Source organism: Phacochoerus africanus, chromosome 9 (genome assembly GCF_016906955.1).
Source record: "Phacochoerus africanus isolate WHEZ1 chromosome 9, ROS_Pafr_v1, whole genome shotgun sequence".
Classification (NCBI taxonomy): domain Eukaryota; kingdom Metazoa; phylum Chordata; class Mammalia; order Artiodactyla; family Suidae; genus Phacochoerus; species Phacochoerus africanus.
The window spans coordinates 4,812,917-4,836,741 of record NC_062552.1 but is presented as its reverse complement, the minus strand read 5'-3'; the positions used below and the strand labels follow the sequence as shown (position 1 = coordinate 4,836,741).

Here is a 23,825-nt window from a genome sequence, read left to right as displayed (position 1 = left end):
CAGGACAGGGCGGAGGGAGGGATAAACTAGAGTTTGGGGTTAACATATGCACACTGCTAAGTATGAAACAGGTAACAAGCCTCCTGAAGAGCGCAGGGAGCTGCACTCAGTATTTTGCAGTAACTGTTAAGGGAAAAGAATATATACACACACATATATAAAACCGAATCACTTGGCTGCATAGCAGAAACGAACACAGCACAGTAAATCAATTACACTTCAATAAACAAACACAGAGAGGGAGTTCCCATGATGGCTCAGCAGTAACAAACCTGACTGGTATCCATGAGGATGCAGGTTCAATTCCTGGCCTTGCTCAGTGGGTTGGCGATCTGGCACTGCCATGAACAGTGGTGTAGGTTGCAGATGTGGCTTGAATCCCGAGTTGCTGTGGCTGTGGTGTAGGCCGGCAGCTGTAATTCCAATTCCACCCCTAGCCTGGGAACTTCCATATGCTGCAGGTGCAGCCCTAAAAAGCAAAAAGAGAAGAATAAAGTTGCAATGAATGACCATATCACCAGCCAACTGACTTCTCCATAAAAGTGAAACTCCCTTTTATAGAAACCTTATCATCAAATGGCCTTATAATCACATGACTGCAGACGGGTCTCTGGCATATGTACAAACAAATGTCCATTACACTGACATTTAAATGCTCAATACATTTAAACAGTTATGATGCTTCAAAAACCACACTGCAAGAGAAAAAATATATAAAAACAAAATTGCATCAAGTTCTTCATTAAAATAGTAGCTTAAAAGAATCCTCTGTCCATACCACGCAGAGCCAGGGACTGGATCTAGACAGTAGAACTCAGAGCTTTTTACATAATTACACAGAAATATGAATCCGTCTTCACAGGCACTGCCGTGGTAACCATTCGGTTAAGCCCATCTTCCAGACACGGCTTAGGGCGCTGGCGAGAGAAGTCACGGATGGAAAATTACTTACTACAGTTCCGGTTCTATTTGCCCTTTTTCGTCTTGGCTGTCTTCTCCTTTCTTTTTTTCACATGTTTAGGAATTTTGTTTTTTCTTTTCTCTCTCTGGGCTTCCTTGACCATCTTTTTTCTTTCCTGTAAAACCACAACCAAAATTTAAAAACCTGCAAAATTTCATTCATTCAGGACTCATATTATTATAACTAAATTTAAAAATACATGTAAAAGGATAAAAAGTGAACGTAACAAAAAAAACTTGAAAGTGACTATGGTTTAGTGGTGGAATTTGGGGCGAAAACTGTCTTTAAAATTTCTTAATAGTCGTTTGAAGACGGCCTAACAGACACTCACATGGATGTTATTAAATATTTGCAACTGCTTTTCCTGACAGGTTTCACATTCTAACAGAAGAAAAGCTTGGACAGAGACACAGAATATTTATTTCCAGGACACAAAGAGAGAAAAATGTACTAGGAGTTGGTTGAGTCTGTCTCTCAGATCTCTTGGTTTGAAGGATTTGGCCAAGAACAGAGAGTAACAGTTACATAGCTTCATGGGTCATTTAGTCAGTAGTGTTTCTCACGTCCAGGGACAGGAGTGGAAGAAACAGCCTTAGATTCTGGAAACAAGGAGCTGGGCTGTAACCACCAGCCCCCGCCCCGAACTGCATCTGCAGTACATCACCACGGGGCAGCACCAGCATCTCTTGTACTTTAAGTGCAGGATAACTGCTTTTAATCCATGTGCTGAACATGGTGTAGCCCTTGGCTAGGCAGAAGCCCAAGGAGCTCCAAGCAAAAGCCCAAAGTCTAACACGTTGCCACCAAAAGCCAAGTTCGCACTTGGAAACGCAAACTTCAAGTGCAGGGACTTACTGACCCACGTGTTCAGCTACTACAGTCTACAGATCCTGGAGCAAAGAGCCACGAGATGGGTGGTGCCCCACGCTGCCAAACGAGGGAACTGGAGGGAGTCCTTGGCTAACCTTTTTATCAACTTCAAGGTCAGTGGTAGGCTTCCTGGAGTTGGCCTGGCCTCCCCGCTCTTCCGAGTCCGTGTCAGAACACGCAGAGCTCCCGGTGTCTTCTGAGTCCGAACAACTCTTCTCCTTCACTTGATCTTCCAGGAGGGCAGGGACCTTGAAAATATCACAGGACCGTGCTATTCTAGGCCAATCGGCTGTCTGCCGTAATTACACACACTAACGTCAGAATGCAGATTTTAGCCTCACACATGGACTTTGAGAAACAACATCTGGCACTGACATTTCAAAGCAGCGGAATCAAGGTCAGGGAGGGAGCCTCCAGTGGCCTTTCCAAGGCCGCTCAGGGACACACCCAAGTGAAGGGACGGAGGCTTTCCTGGGCGACCAAGATCAACCACAGGACTGCTCTCCTGTCCTCAGCACATCGGGAGGCTGGAGCGCAGGGATGTGGAAAGACAGAAGACACACAGGGAAGGAAGAAGTTACGCAGCTGGTTGCACAGCTGTCTTCCTACAAATTAAATTTCAGGTAACACCTGTTAATCCAAGAGGGAAACAATATTTAAACCAGAGAAGTATCCATTTTTTCCCTGAAGATTAGCAGTTTTTTTTTTTTTAAATACTTATTTTATTTTATCTTTATTTTTTGGTTGTTTTTGTTTTTGTTTTTGTTTTTGCCTTTTCTAGGGCCACTCCCTCGGCATATGGAGGTTCCCAGGATAGGGGTCGAATCAGAGCTATAGCCTCCGGCCTACGCCAGAGCCACAGCAACGCTGGATCCTTAACCCACTGAGCAATGCCAGGGATCGAACCGACAACCTCATGGTTCCTAGTCGGATTCGTTAACCACTGCGCCACGATGGGAACTCCAAGATTAGCAGTTTTTAAAGCAGCAGGAAGCATATTAAAAAGCATCAAGTTTTCTTTGATAGGAAAACAGACCTTTAAAAGGCAACTGTACAAAAAGGCTTTCTAGCCAGTTGTAGCAGAATCTTCCTGCTCTGGAATTCTAAGCACAACTGCCTCGTCACACCTGCTACATATAACCCAGAAACACCAGAGCCCAGAATTCTTCTAATCCACTTCTTACCACACGAAAGACACAGGCAATTTTCAAAATGTCAACTATAATCCTTCACAGTCAAACCTTCATTAACACTAAACACTAAAGAGAGTGCCGCCCCTGCGGCACATGGAGGTTCCCAGGCTAGGGGTCCAATCACAGCTGTAGCCGCCAGCCTACACCACAGCCACAGCAACATAGGATCCAAGCTGTGTCTGCGACCTACACCACAGCTCGTGGCAATTCTGGATCCTTAACCCACTGATCGAGGCCAGGGATTGAACCTGCAACCTCATGGTTACTAATCGGGTTCGTTAACCACTGAGCCACGCCAGGAATTCCTGGTATCCTTTTGTGAATGTTTAAAAATGACAGTATGGAGGTACCTTGGAAAACTATACATAGAACTACCATATGACCCAGCATACTGGAATCCCACTCTTGGGCATACTGGAATCCCACTCTTGGGCATATATCCGGACAAAACTTTCTTTGAAAAAGACACATGCACCTGCATGTCCATTGAAGCACAACAGTCAAGACATGGAAACAACCCAGATGTCCATCAACAGATGACTGGATTAGGAAGATGTGGTGTATAGACACAACAGAATAAAAAGGAACAACATAATGCCATTTGCAGCAACAAGGTTGGAACTAGAGAATCTCATACGGAGTGAAGTGAGTCAGAAAGAAAAACACAAATACCATATGATATCACTTATATCTGGAATCTAATACACAGCACAAATGAACCTTTCCACATAAAAGAAAATCATGGACTTGGAGAATAGACTTGTGGTTGCCAAGGGGGACGGGGAGGGAGTGGGGTGGATTGGGAACTTGGGGTTAATAGATGCAAACTACTGCCTTTGGGATGGATAAGCAATGAGACCCTGCTGTGTAACACTAGGAACTACATCTAGTCACTTATGATGGAGCATGATAATATAAGAAAAAAGATCTATGCATATATGTGTAACTGGATCATCAGGCTGTACAGCAAAAAATTGACGGAACACTGTAAACCAGCATACTGGAAAAAAATAAAAATCATTAAAATACATAAATAAGTAAATAAAATAAAAAATAATTAAAAGAGTTTCCTTGTGGTGCAGCAGGTTATGGATCTGGTGGTGTCACTGCAAAGGCTTTGGTTGCTGCGGTGGTGGAGGTTCGACCCTTGGCCCAGAATTTCTATACGCTACGGGTGTAGCCAAAAAATAAAAAATAAGAAAAGAACATGAAAAGAAATAAGAATATGGAATTTCCGCTGCGGCTCATCAGTAACGAACCCGCCTAGTATCCATTAGGACTCAGGTTTAATTTCTGGCCCCGCTCAGTGGGTTAAGGATCCAGCACTGCTGTGAGCTGTGGTGTAGGTCATAGATGCGGCTTGGTTGCCATTGCTGTGTAGGCCGGCGGCTAGAGCTCTGATTCGACCCCTAGCCTGGAAACCTCCATATGCTGAAGGGGTGGCCCTACAAAGAAAGAAAAAAAAATTAAGGAAAAAGGGCCCTTCTAGAAACATCTATGGAGTCTGACAGTTATCTACACCAGCGACACTACACCATGGAGAACTGAGGCCTCACAATGCTTTAAACTTCACACCCTTTGGAAAGTTTTCACGTGCGTGAACAGCAACTCACACTCCTCCTACCTTCTGGACTCCGGACAGATCCTTCTTCAGCCCCGTGACCGTCTGGTACAGGATCTTGAAAGCGACAAGAGAAAACAAGAATCACCACAAAGCTGGACCCTGAAACACGCTGCACCATCCAGAAAGTCGGCTGGGGCCACTGACAGCTTGTGTGACTACGAAAAGGTGCCTGAAGCCTGCGTCACTGAGCCCGGGCCACTGTCACCCCCAGGCACAGCGGGGCCTCAGCAGACCCGGCTCGGGGCCAAACCTGACCTGCGGCCTGATGGGCGCTACGGATAAACAGCTGCAATCAAGGTGCCGGATGGAAAAGCTGAGTCTCAGCTAAACCAGATGTTCTCTCCCCGCCAATAACTCCATTCGAGTCTCCTCGGGAGGGGGGCCCGCATCAGGAGATGTTGGATCCAATTATTCTTAAAGTATTTGTAATTTCATCAAAACTTGGGGGAATTTTACTCTCTTGTTACATAAGGACCCAGGTAATAGCCTCAATTTTGCTTCTTGGCCTGAAAAGCCTTAAGTGCTCTCTGGTCCGTTAGCAGAAAAACACACTTTTCCAGACCCTGAAATATATACGCGAATGGAGCTAAGGTAATAACCACGTACGGCCTGCCTTCGCTACAAATCCCCCTTTTCCTGTGCCGCCAGTCCGCTGGACTCATTCAACGGGTCACCTCCTCTCAGCAATACCCAGAGACGGGCTTCCAGGCGACGTGCAGAGGGCGGGCCATGCAGAGGGGATGCGCCAGCACACGAGGTGAGACGCCCACCCTCGAGCCCGCGGGTTTGGGGGGGCGGCTTCCGTGGCACAGGCGTCTGCTGAGGGCACACGGAGCTACTCACGCTGTCCTGCTGGGCGTTCAAGGCCAAGTCCTCCTCCTTCAACGCCATCATCATGTCCACATCCCTCTCGTACTGTTTCACGTCATTCAAGGTGCGAGGGATGTAGGCTCGCTTAAACACCTGAGAGGCGCGGAGGGGGCGTTAAAGGGAGGCTTAGGCACACGACCTCACACGGCCCAGCGTCCTCGCCCCAGCGAGTCCCGGAGGGAATCTACCATCGCCCTCGAAGCCGACGCACACGCTGCCCCCGCGCTGCGTGACGGGCCCAAGTTGCCCGCTCCAGACCTAAGACACAAAACGATTGGTCCCCGTCCCTCCCCTCTCCCGAGTGGCCTTTCTGAGCGAGGGAGGACGGAGTGGCTCTGAGCGAGCACTGCTGGGCTCTGCCTACCAGAGAACATGTTTATCTTCTCGGCCGCGCCCGCAGCACGCAGACGGTCCCGGGCCGGGAACTGAACTTGCGCCACAGCAGTGACGATGCCAGATCCTTAGCCACTCGGCCACCAGGGCACTCCAAAGCACGTGTTCTCACAAGGGAACACCATCTACCCTGTGCTGCCCCGAGAATAGGCTCAGAACCGCCGAGAGGTAAGGGGTACCTTCTATCCGCCCATCACAGCAACAGCCAAGAGAGTTATTTTTTTAAAAAAAGGCAGCCTACCACGGCTCACCTTCACTAAAAATACACTGACTCCCAAGATTTAAAAAAAATCGGAGTTCCCATTGCGGCACAGCAGAAAGGAATCCGAATCCGACTAGGAACCATGAGGATGCAGGTTCGATCCCTGGCCTCGCTCAGTGGGTTAAGGATCCGGTGTTGCCATGAGCTGTGGTGTAGGCTGCAGACGTGGCTTGGCTCTGACATTGCTGTAGCTATGGCGTAGGCCAGCAGCTACAGCTCCGATTAGACCCCTAGCCTGGGAACCACCATACGCTGCAGGTGCAGCCCTAAAAAGACAAGAGACAAAAAAATAAAAAATAAATAGATCTTCTTTACCAAACATAAATATTTTAAATCTACAGTTACTAACATCAACATTTAAATCATTTAGAAACTAACATTAGCAAATCAGAACAAGCTCTTCCTTCTTGAATCACACACCCCGACAGTGCCTATACAAAGGTTCTCTGGGTACCAGGACGATGGGCCCACGCGTGCAGGTCACTGAGAAGGAGGTACCGGGACGTAAACTAGACAACCTGGCGCAGGCATGTACCAGGTTCCGTCTCAAGGAAACAGTATCATCACTTAAAAAACTGCTCATCTATTAGCATCAAGTTCATGCCCCAGGAATGCAAAAGAGACTGTAGGACACAGTGTCTCCCAAGGCCGTACCCAGATCATCAGTCTCACCTCTTCATCCACGTGCTCTTGGCTGGACTTTTCTTCCTTGGTCCTTTGAGATGCTATTTCCATGGCCTTGGAGAGAACAAAAATCACCTTCCTTTACATTCAACCCACAGAAGAGACCTCTGTTTCCCAATTGCAGTCTTTTGGGTACCACCCCTTCACACACCGCATCTTCCAGTGGCCCACGTTAGCTCTCCAGAGTAGACTCACCAAAGAGGCTACCATCAACCCCAAAGTAACGGAATAAGGCAGGCTCGTCCAGCCTCAGGGCAACCCTAGTCTCTTAAAAGTAACACGGCTTTTACTAAATTTTTTTATCTTGGCCACATCCATGGCATACGGAAGTTCCCAGGTCGGGGACTGAACCCGAGCCATGGCAGTGACAACTCCAGATGGTGAACCTGCTGAGCCACCAGGGAACTCCTGCTTCTACTAAATTTTAAATGAGGAGCAAAAAGATGAAAGGAAAACTGGAGGTGAAAGAACGAAAGACCCACTCAGCACTAGAGCATGCCCGGAAGGGTCAGAGGAGTGCAGTGTCCTCTAATCCTGCGTCTGAGGCACTAAGCTGCTGCAGGACAGACCGCCCAAGAAGGCTCTTCTGGCCTGTAAAACTGAGCTTTGTTCTCTAGCCTATTAGAACACCTAGAGGAAAGGAAAGAACGATGCTACTAAGGTTTTTAAGTTCACACATTAAAACTGGTGCTAAAGAGTTTAGGAAGAGTTCTCTGTCCTGGCACAGCGAAAACGAATCTGACTAGCATCCATGAGGACGCAGGTTCGATCCCTGGCCTCGCTCAGTGGGTTGAGGATCTGGTGTTGCTGTGAGCTGTGGTGTGGGTCATAGATGTGTCTCGGATCTGGCACTGCTGTGCCTGTGGTGTAGGTTGGCAGCTGCAGCTCTGACTGGATTCCTAGCCTGGGAGCCTCCATATGCTGCAGGTGCAGCCCTACAAGACCACAAAAAAAAAAAAAAAAGGAAAGAGTTTAGGAATAAAAGAGATGGGACGTTTATTTATTCAGTTAACATTAGTGAGTACTCACTATGTGCCAGGACTAGCTAGTTACCAGCCATGTGAGAAAAACACTCCTGTCCCTTAAGAGTTCATAGTCTAGACAAGGGTGACAAAATTGCGAGGAACTTAATGTGAGACGGCTACAGTGTGGCCACTTCTATCAGAGAGGAAGGTAATACAGAAGACGCACCTGCGGGAGTCCCCTGGTGGTCTAGCGGTTAAGAATTTGGTGTTGTCGGAGTTCCCCTGTGGCTCAGTGGTAACAAACCCAACTGGTAACCATGAGGACGTGGGTTTGACCCCTGACCTCGCTCAGTGGGTTAAAGATCTGGCATTGCCGTGAGCTGTGGTGTAGGTTGCAAACACGGCTCGGATGCTGTGGCTTTGGCTGTGGTGCAGGCTGGCAGCTGCAGCTCCGACTGACCCCTAGCCTGGGAGCTTCCATACGCTGTGGGTGTGGCCCTAAAAAGACACGCAAAAAAATTTGGTGTTGTCCTTGCTGTGGTGCGGGTTCGATCCCTGGACCAGGAATTTCCACACTCCGCAGTAGGCGTGGTCAAAAATAAAAACAAAAGAACACCACTATAGGAATGATTTCTGCCTGAATTCTCTTTCAGAAAGATTTCTGAACTGAGTTCTCAAGTTCACCGGGCAGAGCCAGACGAGCGAAGGTAGAAGCGGGACGGCATTCCAGGGAGGGGTGGGATAAAATCTGAACACCCTGCAGGGGCCATGAGTTCCATAGTCTACGATTCAGAAGCAACACAAGTAAAAACAGATAAACAGCACATTAAGATTAAAAATTTCTGTGCATCAAAGGGTGTCATCAACAGAGTAAAAAGGCAGCCCGTGGAATAGGAGAATATATTTGCAAATCATCTATCTGATAAGGGGTTAATAATAAGAGACTATAAAGAAATTCTTTAATTCAACAACAAAAAAAAACCCAATCTGATTTTAAAAATGGGCAAAAGACTTGAAGAGATATTTCTCCAAAGACATACAAGAAGCACATGAAACAACACTCAACATCACTAATCATTAGGGAAAGCACATAAAATTGCAAGACACCACCTCACACCCATCAGGACAGCTACTCGAAAAACAAAACAGGAGTTCCCTTGCGGCTCAGTGAATTAAGGACCCCGTGGTGTCACTGCAGCTCAGGTCGCTGCTGTGACACAGGTTTGATCCCTGACTTGGGAACTTCCACAGGCCACAAGTGTGGCCAAAAATAAAAAATAAAATAAAATAAAAATAGCAAACAAGTGTTGGTGAGGATGTAAAGATGTAGAGAACCTGGAATCCATGCAGCCTGTTGGTAAGAGTGCTAAATGGTGCAGCCACTAAAGAAAAGAGCATGGCAGTTCCTCAAAGAATTACAAGCAGACTTACCCCATGATCCCGCAATTCTACTTTGGAGCCTGTATTCAGAAGAACTGAAAGCAGGGTCGTGAAGAGGTACTTGTGCACCCATATTCAAGGTAGCGTTATTCACAACGACCAAAATGTGGAAGCCACCCACATGTCCACCCACTGATGATGGACACACCAAGGGTGGTACAAGGACACGCTGGAACATTATGCAGCCCTCAAAAGGAAGGAAATCCTATCTCAGGCTACACCATGGAGGAACCTTGAGGACCCTGTGCTCAGTGAACTAAGTCGGCCAAAAAAAAACAAATACTATCTGATCCCACTTATATGAAGTGCCCAGAGCAGGTGTCACACACACACAAAGTGAAGACCGGGCTAGGGAGCATGGCGGGGGGGCCTTAACGGGGACAGTTTCTGTTTCATAAGAGGAAAAAAGTTTTGTGGATGGATGGTGGTGATATTTACACAGCAATGTACCTGAAGCCCCTGGACTGTACACGAAAAAACGGTTGCAAGGGTAAATTTTGTGCCGTGTATGTATATTTTACCACAGTTTTAAAAATTCTCTGACTACTTAGAAGGGCCTCCGAGAAACAAGGGAAAGGAATTAATAACCAAAAGCTAACAGGTTTCTTACTAAACATTCGCACATTTGACTGTCTATGTATCTTGCCTGTTTCGAGTTCAGAAACTTGGCTTATCACTGACTTTTTACTGTTGTTTGATTCCCGACCTGTAAGTCAGAAGGACACGATCTCAACGGACAAGAGTTGTGCCGAGTCATGAGTCCCTCGGAAACGCCACACAGAGGCAATCACTCCTTTCTCCCCTTTGCCACCTGCCTCACCTTTGAGAGATAAGCGTCCACGTTCTCATGTGTAATTGATGGATCGGTGACAAATTCAAAGAGCTCCCGCACGGTCATCACAGCCACCCCGTGCTTCAGAAAGAAATCTACAAGGGGAGACATTCATGAGAGCTTTGCGAGGGAAAAGGTTGTTATTCTAGACCCCTTATGCACAAAGAGATAAAAGCACACCATCTCCCAGCAAATGGTGTAAGTATCACTGCACCAAACAATTCAGTGCAAACTTTTTTTTTTTTGCTTTTGCTTTTTAGGGCTGCACCTGCCCTAAAAAAAGCATATGGAATTTCCCAGGCTAGGGGTCCAATAAGAGCTACAGCTGCCAGTCTACACCACAGCCACAGCCATACCAGATCTGAGCCACGTCGAGTCTGTGACCTACACCACAGCTCACAGTTCAATGCTGGATCCTTAACCCACTGAGCAAGACCAGGGATTGAACCAGAAACCTCATGGTTCCTAGTCGGATTCGTTTCCGCTGGGCCACGATGGGAATGCCCCAAACGATTCTAAATCAGTGCTAAAGAGAGTTCAGAACCCCGTGCAGAGACAAGCTGGCCGAGAATCCTGCTCTCCACTCACCGTTGACGTTGGCACAGTCCTTTCTCAAGAACTCCAAGGCGTGCGGGTGGTCGTGCTCCACAGACTGGGAAACGTCAATGATGTACACGCCTCCGCCCTGGTACCTGCGGGCCAGGCGCCCAGGGCCGTGAGAAACAGCAGTGGGCTGCATGCTACCAAGAGGGCCGGGCACCCGGGCCTGGGCACACCACTGCTTGCCCCCACGTGTCTAAAAAATTCTCCATTTTAAGAGCAATGGAAACTCATAAGTGAACGAATAAAATGAACAGGGTGGGTAAGGAGAAGAGGCACTCTGACTAACGAGAGGTGAAACCTCATATGAAAAAGAAGACACACACACACACACACACACACACACACACACACACACACACGTAACTGAATCACTTTGCTGTGCGGCACAAAGTCCCACAACACCGGACACCCACTACATTTTCATTTTAAAAAAAAAGAAGACAAAAAGAAAGAAAATGTTCAAAGTCCTTTCACTCTGCTAATGCTCAGGGTGCTGGATTCTGCGACAAAAGTCACCGAAGCGGGGGACACATCCTGCCCTGTGACGGAGCGGGAGCCAACCTTAGAGCCGAGAGCAGAGTGTGACTTCCCGGACTGGGACTCTGTCTGCTGTCCCCAAGGACGGGACAGGCCTCGGGGCAGGCGGGGGACACACACTCACAGCAGGTTGAACTCGCTGAGATCCGCGTGCACAAGCCTGGCGTCCTGGTACATCCTCCTCATGTACTCGATCACCTGCACGTATAGCTCGCGAGCCTTGGATTCCGATAACTGGACATTTTTCAACAGTGGTGCTGGCCTGGAGCAGACACCAGGTGACCGACTGAGACAAACGGACCCAGAACAAGTTTTCTTATTTGATAAAACGCTACGCCCATTTCTCTTCTATAGCCCATCACCGAACCACTTCTTTAACTATAAAAACACCACTCTAAAACGCTGTCGGAGTTCCCGTCGTGACTCGGTGGTTGACGAGTCTGACTGGGAACCATGAGGCTGCCGGTTCGATCCCTGGCCTTGCTCAGTGGGTTAAGGATCTGGCGTTGCCTTGAGCTGTGGTGCAGGTCGCAGACGCAGCTCAGTGTAGGCCGGCAGCTGAAGCTACGACTGGACCCCTAGCCTGGAAACCTCTACATGCCGCAGGTGCGGCCCTAAAGAAAAGACAGAAAGACAACACACAAATAAATAAAATAAAATAAAATAATAAAATGAAATGCCGTAAACAGGAGTTCCCGTTGTGGCTCAGTGGTAACGAGCCCATCTAGCATCCATGAGGGTGTGGGTCTGACCCCTGGCCTCGCTCGGTGGGGGTTAAGGATCTGCTGTTGCCCTGAGCTGCGCTGTAGGAGCTGCTAGGCCTTCCAATACTCACGTGTCGCCTCTTCCAATGAAACCCATGACCAGCACATGGCTTCTTAGCAGGACAGGCTCCGGGCATGGGATCTGCGCCGTGCTTAGCCTGTGAGAGCAAAGAACAAATGAAAAGCCAAGACAAACGTTCTAAAACATCTCGTCGAAAACAGCTGGCAGCAGCTACAGCAGCCAAGACTACTACCTCCATGAGGAGAGAGCACAGGGCCTCTCAACTCTATCATTTTATTTCATAAACCCTAAGACACCGGTGATTTTAAGTGGCACCACTATGCAGCACCAAGAACAGCAAAACACTGCCAACTCAACCACAACACCCCATAGCTTCTAACACCCATTTTGATTCCAGAGACATTAAACTGTGGAAAAAATGGGCACCTTAGAACCGATGAAATACAGCAGATAACGTTTGCAATGATCTTTTCAGTTGATCGGTGTGAACAATAATTAATCAAAAGAGTGGACTCAGAGGTCCCTCGTAGCTCAGCGGGTTAAGGATCCGGCATTGTCACTGTAGTGGCTAGGGTTGCTGCTGCGGCATGGGTTCGATCCCTGTCCTGGGAACTTCTGCATGCCATGGTTGTGCCCCCCCGCCCCCAGCCAAAAGTGAACTCACACCCAGTAGTTAACCAGGCCTAAGAAGATTTCAGAGCACAGACTACTCTAGCCAATACCCTGTGATAATCTATGTGGGAAAAGAATCTAAAAGAGAATACACGTGTGTACATGTATAACGGAAGCACTCTGCTGTACAGCAGAAATTATCACCTCATGAATCAACTCTACCTCGATAAAACTTTTTAAAATGAAAAAAAAAAAAAGAAAATTTCAGAAGGACTTTCAAAACAATAAATACTTTGTTTAATGAGGCTAAAACATCCACTGTATGGAAACTTTACATAACATACGAAAATTAAAAGATACTTGAAAGTGAGGGAAAAAACCTTCAAATTTAAAACTTCAAATGAGGAAATGTTCTCAGATGCTTCTACTTAATACAAAGGTGCCAATGCAAATAAAGAATATATAACTGGGAGTTCCCATCGTGGCACAGTGGAAGCAATCCAACTAGGAACCATGAGGTTGCGGGTTCGATCCCTGGCCTCGCTCAGTGGGTTAAGGATCTGGAGTTGCCATGAGCTGTGGTGTAGGTGGCAGACGCAGCTCGGATCCCGCGTGGCTGTGGCTGTGGTGTAAGCCGATGGCCACAGCTCCGATGAGACCTGGGAACCTCCATGTTGCATGGGTGTGGCCCTAAAAAGCCAAAAAAAAAAAAAAAAGCCTACATAAACGTGTCCAAAATTGGACTGAAGAAGAGGAAACTATGATAAAGGATTTAGGACCTAGGAAAACTGCCTAAAACATCAACATCTATAAAAAATGACACGTTTCTCCACATCTGACTGAGCGGCTTCCCTGCTGAAAATCCTGTAGTGGCTGCTTATCAGCCTCAGGATAAATTCTAACCCTTTTCACACGGCTCCCGGCCTTGCAGAATCAACGAACTGCGGCAAAACTCTTCAGAGGAGAGGAGACGGTTTCTATTTGCTCAGAACCGTCTTTCTCCTGCTTAGACCTAATGGGACTGGAGGGCCTGCCGAGTTCCTACCTTTGCACAGAACCACCCCGGGATCTGCTGGGTGGGAAGCTGACATGCACGCGCGCGCGCGCACACACACACACACACACACACACACACACACGACAGTCACCTGATGAGGTTCCTCATCTCTTTTTCCGCCCAAGTTTTCACCATTTTCCTGGGATTGCCTTTACAGTACCCATGACGAAATCTTGAACAAGAAAAACATCTGTTAGTTCAATGGTTCCTTATTCTGGGTTTTACTTTTTAGCACATAGAAATTAGGCCAACGGGAAGAAAGAGATCTGAGCTCACCTGAATTCGCCACTTACATACTTATCCCGGTCTTTGAACACCAAAATAGAAGTTTTATAAATTTTGATGGCTCTGCTCTCTCCACTTGCTGTGCGAGCATGGTAAACATTAGCCTGTTTTAAGGCAAAAACAAAGAAAATTGAGTTCGTATTAAATAACTATAAAGAGTATTTTACTTTCGCAATCCATTTGATTCTACTCTCAAAAAAAAGTCAAGTGAACTGAAACCATATGCGGAACACTCCTCTTTTGAATACGTGAATTGAAATATACAACATCACACCAAAAGGTGCAGTAAAGGAGTTCCCGTTGTGGTGCAGTGGTTAACGAATCCAACCGGGAACCATGAGGTTGCGGGTTCGATCCCTGGCCTTGCTCAGTGGGTTAAGGATCCAGCGTTGCCGTGAGCTGTGGTGTAGGTCACACACGCGGCTCGGATCCCGAGTTGCTGTGGCCGTGGTGTAGGCCTGCAGCTGTAGCTCTGATGGGAGCCCTAGCCTGGGAACCTCCATGTGCCATGGGTGCGGCCCTAAAAAAGACAAAAACAATACAAAACAAAACCCTAATAAAGCCACTCTGAAGAAACACTGATTAAACTATCCTGACACATACATGTTTTTTTTTCCCCTTTTCTCTTAACAGGCACACTTTACTTACTCAGTGCCTTCGTTTCCCACGGTGTCTGAAACCAGAAAAGGAGCACGCAAACACCGGGGCATCCAGAAGAGCTCACCTCCTTCCCGGTGCTGATGCAGCCGTGGATCTCCGCTATGACGCCTCTCGTCAACATCTTGAACAGGATCATTCGCGTTCTGGGATCCAACACCTGAGAAAGAAATGCAGAAACCCGCAAGTTCCGAAGAGAGTACCCAACACTCCCGCCGAGGCCTCTGACGACCAACGGAAGAGGTGAACTGTACGCGGCGACGCCAGGCGACTGAAGGAGAGGCGCTGTCACTTTTCGGGACGAGACGGCGAGGTCAAGACCAGACGAAGCAAAGCGACCAGCCGGCAGCTCGCTCGGCAGCGGAAACCAAAGGCGGCTGAGACCAAGGGACGCAGAAACGGACTCCAGACCAAGCTTAGCTAACGGCAGGACATCAAGGAGTCCCTTGGTGGCTTGGCGGGTTAAGGCTCCTGCATTGTCCCGACTGTGGCTCAGGATGCTGCTGTGGTGTGGGTTTGATCCCTGGCCCAGGAACGCTGGCATACCTTGAGCCTGGCCCCCCAAACCCAAGACACACACAAAAACAACTTTGGGAGACTGTGGGCTAAAAGCAAACCACCTCCACTGCCACTAGAGGAGAATGAAAGGCAAGCGAGCGAAGAGGCCGCCCATCCCTCTCAGCAGGGCCGGGGAGCGGAGGGCAAGGAGCGGGTGAGCAGGGACCTGGGCAGAGACCAGCGGCAGCCAGACGGGCAACAGGCCCGGGATGGAGCGAGGGACTGAAACGGCTCACAAACAAAACGGGGGCGGCGAACTATGAGAACCAGAGCGACTTAGAAATACACACTTTTAAGACAGTTTAAGACTCAAGATACACACTCTTGTTCAAAAGTAATTTCGAGAGAGAAAAAGCAAGGATTTCCTGCCTGAGTTATTTAAGGATCTTTGAAAGCGAAAGCTGCCTCATCGCCGAGCTGGATCACACTTCATTTTCAATCACAGAAGAAATCCTACAAAATAAATTACAGGACAGGGAAGAAGAGATCCCGGACCCGAGCTGCCCCCGCCTGGCGGAAGGCGGAATCCCTCCTTCGCGCAGACGGGCTGCAGCTCAGGCTGGCCGTTCCTCCCTCGGGATCGAGGCGGCTCAGAGAAGGGACGCTTCCGTCTTAAACCACGGGGGAAGAGGCTACTATTCTCCGTGTCTGTGCGGATGTGTACGGGGGAGGGAGGTGGAAGAAAGCAGAAGCGATGGTCTGACCGGTTGCATCACCTCTTCACCACAAAACCCTGGGACAACCCTCACGTCAAGTCACAGCCCCTCTACATACGGGAACGCCAGGGGTTGACTTTCCCCACTGCGTAAATAAGGCAACTTCTAAACCAAGTTGGGGATACTAACTGAAAAGTCGAAGGCATTATCTGTCACACACACACAGACACACTTTCTTTTCGTTTGTTTTTGCTTTTTAGGGCCACACCTGCAGCATATGGAGGTCCCCGGGCTAGGGGTCCAATAGGTAGTCCAATCGGACTACACCACAGCCACAGCCACACCAACGCTGGATCCGATCTCAGCTGAATCTGTGACCTACACCACAGCTCACAGCAACGCCAGATCCTGAACCCACTCAGCGAGGCCAGGGATCGAACCTGGGTCCTCATGGATACCAGTCAGGCGCGTAACCCACTGAGCCACGATGGGAACTCCAGAACTGCTACTTTAAAACAAGAACTTGCAAAATATTTAAACTGTACCTGTTCTACGGTTGCTCTGTCCGCCTTGTCTTTGATGCGATACCTAAGCAGAACCAAAAAAGTATAGGTGACATTCAAAATTCAGGGAAGCCAAAATCAAAAGTTTCTGAATGCACATCATTCCAGGAAATCCCTAAGCACCTAGGTTCTTTAGTAACACACTTCATGAGATCACGGCGGTTTCGCCGCTCTGAGAAGCTTCATCCCCCTCAGTAAGAAGAAACTCCGTTCCCTGGGGCAAAAGGAGCCTATCCGCAGTAAGGAAAAATTCTATTCGCAAGGATTAAATGAGTAGAACTATGCTGGAAAAGAGAAAACATCAGGTCTGTAAATACTGTCCTGAGTCCTTTAGTGATTCTATTAGTACAGAATTACAGCTTTCTTTAGACAACCTTTAGACAGAATTAAAGACAATAAATAAATAAATACACTAATAAAAATTCAAACAGACACACCAATGAGATAACAAGTGGTTTTTCTCAAAAGACTGGTATCCCTTTGGTACAGCAATAAACCAGAAGAAGAACTTCCCATCATGGCACAGCAGAAACAATCCGACGAGGAACCATGGGCTTGTGGGTTCGATCCCTGGCCTCGCTCAGTGGGTTAAGGATCTGGCATTGCCTGAGCTGTGGTGTAGGTCGCAGATGCAGCTTGGATCTGGTGTTGCTGGGGCTGTGGTGCAGGCCGGCAGCTGTAGCTCCGATTAGACCCCTAGCCTGGGAACCTTCATATGCCATGGGTGCGGCCCTAAAAAAGACAAAAACAATACAAAACAAAACCCTAATAAAGCCACTAAAAAAAGCAAAAAAAAAAGAAAGAAAGAAAGAAAAAGAAAAAAAAATAAACCAGAAGTAAACTGGTTTTGGGTTTTTTTGTTGTTTATTTTTCTTTTTAGGGCTATACAGCTGTGAGGCCTACACCACAGTCCCGGCAATGCAGGATCCAAGCCACATCTTCAACCTACACTGAAGCCTGCAGCAATGCTGGAGCCTTAACCCACTGAGCAAGGCCAGGGACTGAACCCTGCATCCTCATGGATACTAGTAGGGTTCATAACCAGCTGAGCCACAATAGGAACTCCAGAAAACTGGTTTTTAAGTTAAGTTTTAACAGTGCTAGTTGTATGATCTTAGTTACTTTCTATAACATATTGCTAATGCGTTACAAATATCTGCAATAGGTTAGCAAGATCTTAAACATTTGGCTTTGAGAGAAGAATTGTAAAAGGAAACTGTTCTGTCATGTGACTACTTAGTTCTAAATCTGCACTTAAGTTTTTAAAAATGTTTCATGGAAGGGAATTAATGCTTTTTTTTTTTTTTGTCCTTTCTAGGGCCGCACCCGTGGCATATGGAGGTTCCCAGGCTAAGGGTCAAACGGGAGCTGCAGCTGCCAGCCTGCACCACAGCCACAGCCATGGGGGATCCAAGTCGTGCCTGCGACCTACACGATAGCTCACGGGAACACTGGATCCTTAACCCACTGAGCGAGGTCAGGAATGGAACCCCAGTGCTCATGGATACTAGTTGGATTCGTTACCTCTGAGCCACGACAGGCTCCCTATACACTAACATTTTAAACTGAAATCTACAAACTGTTACCTTTCTGAGAGCACATCTGCAAATTTCACAAGATTATAGTTTTAGTACAAATTTCTTAGGAAAACTCAAAAATATTTACAACCTACAAAGGCATAGGATACCCTCATTTAAACTTAAAAAAGAATTAGGACAGATACACAGAGAAACATTCTTTGCAAAAGCATTATGACCAAGATGCTACGTAATCTGTCTAGAACTCGTTCCTATCAGCCATGTTTTGTTTTATTTATCTGTATTTTATATACTGAAAACATTACTTACATATCTGCTTCCTTTTGTCTAGACTTTTCGGTGACTTTGTTTATGACAGAATCAGTAACATTTAGTTTATCTAAAAAATACCAAAAAAACATTCACTGTATAAATAACACGTAAGACAAAAAGTTTCTGAATAGGACTTTTCCTTCTCAATTTTATAAGTGTTTTACTTACGATACATAGAGGATATATTTATTTATTTATTTATTTATCTATTTATTTTTTTTTGCCATTTCTAGGGCCGCTCCCGCGGCATATGGAGGTTCCCAGGCTAGGGGTCCAATCAGAGCCGCAGCCACTGGCCTACACCAGAGCCACAGCAATGTGGGATCTGAGCCGTGTCTGTGACCTACACCACAGCTCAAGGCAACACCAGATCCTTAATCCACTGAGCAAGGCCAGGGATCGAACCTGCAGCCTCCTGGTTCCTAGTCGGATTAGTTAACCACTGCGCCACGACAGGAACTCCTTAGAGGATATATTTAGTACTAAAGATGTCTACTGTTTCAAAAGGCAGACAGTAATTGTGCTTCCTTCTAACAAGGATCACACCCACTTCCATCACAAGAACTGTCATTTCTGAGCCAGAGAAATCTAGATCCAGAAATTCCTCAAAAACATCTTACCTGCACATGTTGAATTTCACACATCAGTTAATATTTTATACTAACAGAGAGAACGTAACTGCCTGAATTCCAAGTTTATCCTAAAATGTCTGTTTCATTTCAAATGACAGGTCCATGACGGGCAAAGACAGGTTCCAGGAGACGCCGTGTCAGGCTCATAACTGTCAGTGTCACCAGGGAGAGAGGACCTCGCCTTTTCAAGTGCCATTCAAATCCAGATTCACCAGCCCCCAAAAAAGTTAATGCCACACAAAAATTTCTAATACAACAAACTGTAATCACGTTCCAATTTTTAGTATTTTCCACATTCTACCACGAGATAATCTTATTACAAAATGGACAATGACTTGAATGCGATCTGTAACTTAATATCTCTACAAAAGGAGAGAAAAACAGAACTAAAAAAATGTAAAGTCTTTCCTTGAAGCCATGTTTTTAAATTACTAAGTTTTGATTTTTTTCTAAGCATCATTACTTAGTAACACTGAATATATCCACTGCTTGATCTAATAAAATTTTCTAACACGTTTGTGGTTTTTGAAGAACTGCTTCACAGCCCAGCAAGGAAACGTATCTTATACACTTACCTAGATTAATTTTGTTCTCAAATTTCCGTAAGACTTTGTCTGCTGGAGTAGACATTCTGGCTGAATTGCAGCTGGGAGTCTGTCGATTTGGCTGGAAGAAATGAGTCCCAGAGACTAAAGCTATTGTTATAAACACAAGCCCGCGGTTCACCACCTCATGTCCCTTAGTCACCAATACTTAGAGTAGCCTAAGGTAAAAAAAATCAATCAAATTTGCCCAAGAAATTTTTTACAAAGGCATCTGAAATAGGACAAAGTCATTGCCTAAAATGAAGAGTCTGAAAGAAAAAGCAAAACAAAACAAAACCTAGGAGTTCCCGTTGTGGCTCAGTGGTTAACGAATCGGACTAGGAACCATGAGGTTGCGGGTTCAAACCCTGACCTCGATCAGTGGGTTAAGGAACTGGTGTTGCTATGGCTGTGGTGTAGGCAAGCAGCTACACCTCCGGTTGGACCCCTAGCCTGGGAACCTCCATGTACTGCAGGTGTGGCCCTAGAAAAGGCAAAAATTAAAAAAAAAAAGAGTCTGTACAATGTCTTTTTGTGTTTGTTTCTAGCCTCCTACAATATATTCTTCACTATTATAAAGAACAAAATTAAATGTATTTTTCTAATTGGATTGGCTTATAGATGAAAATTTGGGAAGGTTCGTTTACCCCTAAAGTATATAATTAAGAGCTCAGACCAACACTAAACTGGAATTTCATTTTGGGCCCAGTGTCTCAAGACAGGGAGAGACTGGGCATGAGCCTCTGTACTCAGACCCGTGCAGCGCAGACTGATGCAACAGCAGAAAGGGGAGAGAGGGGAGATGCCACCCGAATCCACAGACCAGGGAGCAAAGATTAAATAGGCCTGTCACAGGAGTTCCCACCGTGGCTTGATGGAAATGAATCTCACTGGTATCCATGAGGACACAGGTTCAATCCCTGGCCTCGCTCAGTGGGTTAAAGATCCGGCATCGTAGTGAGTTGCGGTGTAGGTCGCAGACGCTGTTCCTATTTCGTGTTGCTGTAGCTGTGGCACAGACCAGCAGCTGCAGCTCCGATTCGACCCCTGGCCTGGGAGCCTCCATGTGCCACAGGTGCTGCCCTAAAAAGATAAAAAATAAAAAATAAAGTAAATGAATAAATAAAAGGGCCTGTCACAATGCCTGACTCCATCCTGTTATCTGAGCATGAACTTGGAGGCTGACTTGTTTCTTGTTTGCAGAGAACTTTACAATTTTACCTATTAAATATAACTTTTAAAAGAAACATTATTATTATTTTTTACGTTTTAGGGCCACATACACAGCATAAGCAAGTTCCCAGGCCGTAAGTAGAATGGGAGCTACAGCTGCCGGCCTACACCACAGCCGCAGCAACTCGGGATCCAAGCCTCGATTACAACCTACACCACTGCCCACAGCAACGCCAGATCCTTAACCCCCAGATGAAGGCCAGGGATTGAACCCATGTCCCCATGGATACTAGTGAGATCCATTTCCACCGTGCCACAATGGGAAGTCCTAAAATAAATTTTAAACTGCAATAATACATGTTCACAGTAGAGACCGCAGGTAAAATTTTAATCACCTATAAGCTTAGCACCTAAAGATTAACAGTTAACATTTGGGCACATGTTTCCCCCACTCGCTTTGATATGAGCAATTCCACTCTGCGCTGAAACTGCTCGGTCTCAGCAATGAACCAGTGGAGGAGCTCCCACTGTGGTGCAGAGGAAACCAATTCCATTAGCATCCACGAGGATGCGGGTTCAATCCCTGGCCTAACTCAATGGGTTAAGGATCCAGCCTTTACAGGAGTTTTGGTGTAGGTTGCAGACAAGGCTCAGACTGGGCATGGCTGCGGCTGTGGTATAGGCTGGCAGCTGTAGCTGTGATCTGATCCCTGGTCTGGGAACCTCCATACGTCACAGGTGCAGCCCTAGAAAGCAAAAACAAACAAACAAACAAACAAACCACATGAAAGTGTGCAATTTTTTTGGTTATTTCAAGAACGTATGCATTCTAATCCACAAAGCAGCTCTTTTAACATTCTTGCTTTTCCGCCCCTCCCACATCTTCATGTTCTAGAAACCTATGTTGCTACAGGACAACATAACCTGATGAAAATCTTTCGGTTAGTTCCAGAACCACAAAAAGCCCTTTTCAAAAAGAAGTCAGAAGTAAGTAACACGGAGATGTACAGCATCATTTGCAAGGTACCTGCAGGTTACTCCCTCGGCTTGAGGCGCAGCACCTGCTGAGTCTTCCGACTCCGTCATCCCAGTCCCAGTCGTCATCGTACTCCTCCTCCTCCTCCTCCGTCTCACCTTCACTCATCTTCTCATTCACGTTATTTTGAAGGTCTTCAAACAGAACATCCTCTCTGACCGTCTTCGAGGCAATTTTTTCACTAGAAGTAACATGTTTTAGCACGTTTACACAGACTCTAAACAGACTTGCATATGCATTTATTTATAACAGACTAAGTCTATACTGATAAACTTAAAGGTTCCCTTAAGAACATAAACAAACTCAAACTTAATAGCAAATTCTCCTGTTTTTCAGAGTTCTGTTCCAGCCATCTGCTTATGCTTCAGGTCCTACTAAAGAAGCAGTATATCAGGGTGTTAAATCCGCTGAACGAACAAACTCTGAACCACCCCTGACTGAACTCTAGGAAAACTATTGACAGAGCTGCTTGAGACAGGGCAGGAGAGGCTTTCTGACTAAACTTGGGACCAAGTCTAAAGCCTTATTTCAAGCCTTACGGCGAGCTCAGTGTCCCTTTACAACAAAAGGAACCATGTCAAGACTTGTGTTACACAAAGAACTTCAAATCACTCTTGTTCATGGGCGGGTGGGGGGCGAAGAGAAGCACCACCAAAGAGAAGAAGGCTTGGGTATAATTAAATAAGAGAAGAGGGGACTGTCAAACCCCAAGAACTGGCCCAGAGTAAAGGGAGCACAACTAACAAGGTCTTTTTTTGCCACCTGAGAATTCAGAGCAGTGTTACCGTATCTTCATAGATTTTCAAGAGAAGTCAGAAACCTGCATTTTTGGGTACAATCTCCCACTTAATTGATATATTCATTTTTAACAAAACTGAATACCTACCAAGCAAAACATGTCTGCAGGTCAGTGAACTGCATCCACGCTGCCCTCCAAATCCATCCCCTCTATAGCAGAGTGATGCCTGTATTTATTTATTTTGGGGGCTGTGTCCATGGCATGCAGAAAGCCGGACCACCGCAGTGACAAAGCCAGGTCCTTAACCCACCGAGCCAGCAGGGGACTCCCAGAATGACTCCTTTAAATCGCACACCAAATGATGTCACCCCCCAACAGCCCTGCTATGGCTTTCTACAAGATCTCAACTCCCTACCATTACCTGTAAGGCTCAGTATGCTCTGGCCCCTTCTCACTTCTACATCCTTCCCAACCGATCTTTCAACCACCTCCACTGTGCTCTAGGCACAAGGGCTTCTAGATTTTCCTTTCACAACCCAAGAGGGGCCCCACCGTGGGGCTTCTGCACCACAACTGCTGTTCCCTCGGCTCTTCCTGAGGTTGGCTCCTTGTTCCAACCTGGACTCAACCCTTCCTTGACCATGAAGTCACTATTTAGGTCTATCAACTGACTCTGCATGGTATGTATCACCTGGTTTTTCTTTTTAAAATACCTCTATGTAGTTAATGGTCTGCCCTCTCTCCCAAGCAGAAAGCAAGATTGGTCATGTTCTTCACTATCTCCAGCACCGAGGACAGAAACAGGCACACAAGAGGTGCTAAATGTAGGTAAAGCTCAAAACGTCCGTTTCCCAATCGTTGCCTCCACCCCTACCTCTCAGCGAGACTGACCAACGCGGGAACCCGGGACTCTCCCGGGAAGTGGCTTTTATTCACTCTGCCGTCAACTGGACCGAAAAAAACCCGGCTGGGACAGAGGAAGCAAAAGCTGTGGAGGGAGCCCCCGAGTGATGAATTACCAGTCTCTTTCCCAAGCACAAGCAGGGTCAACTCCCCAAAGGGCCCGCGGCGGCGGAGCGCGCAGGATCCGCGCCGTGTCAGGGTACTCACGGCTGCCCACCTGTCGGAGGAGTCGGCATCGTCAAACTGCCCCGGGACCACTCGACTCATCAGCAGCCGCCGGTAGTCCATGACCGGAGCGCGCAGAGCCTCGGCGCCACCGGAAACCGCTCGCCCCGAGCTGGGCAGGAATCGCACAGAGACGGTTCTACCCGCTGATCCAACGGCCTCTGCGCGGACCGCGGCCCCGGAAACCTCGTGCAGCGACGGAACTCCAACCGCGGCGCGCAGGCCCACCCGGACCGGAATCCCCGCCCCTCCCGGAAGCGGCGCTCCCACCGGAA

The 23,825-nt window shown here is 47.1% G+C and overlaps 1 protein-coding gene across 3 annotated transcripts; it reads right to left on the bottom strand.

Annotated features, from left to right (window-relative positions):
- Window positions 1-526: 526 nt before the first annotated feature.
- On the bottom strand, window positions 527-23,819 carry RIOK1 (RIO kinase 1). 3 transcript variants are annotated; one of them, XM_047797807.1, is made up of 17 exons: window positions 23,533-23,819; window positions 21,675-21,864; window positions 19,466-19,556; window positions 18,256-18,325; window positions 16,391-16,433; window positions 14,699-14,791; window positions 13,966-14,078; window positions 13,781-13,861; window positions 12,070-12,156; window positions 11,359-11,496; window positions 10,683-10,786; window positions 10,083-10,189; window positions 6,846-6,911; window positions 5,492-5,611; window positions 4,649-4,702; window positions 1,927-2,079; window positions 527-1,076 (listed from the first exon to the last, which is right to left on the bottom strand). In XM_047797807.1, the coding sequence occupies exons 1-17, from the start codon at window positions 23,559-23,561 to the stop codon at window positions 966-968; spliced, it is 1,650 nt and encodes a 549-aa protein (XP_047653763.1). In that variant the 5' UTR covers window positions 23,562-23,819; the 3' UTR covers window positions 527-965. The 3 variants fall into 3 exon arrangements, with proteins under 3 accessions (XP_047653763.1, XP_047653762.1, XP_047653764.1); XM_047797806.1 differs by having other exon boundaries at window positions 23,543-23,819; XM_047797808.1 differs by lacking the exons at window positions 18,256-18,325; window positions 19,466-19,556; window positions 21,675-21,864; window positions 23,533-23,819 and having other exon boundaries at window positions 14,699-15,642; window positions 16,391-16,407.
- Between the last annotated feature and the right edge of the window lie 6 nt (window positions 23,820-23,825).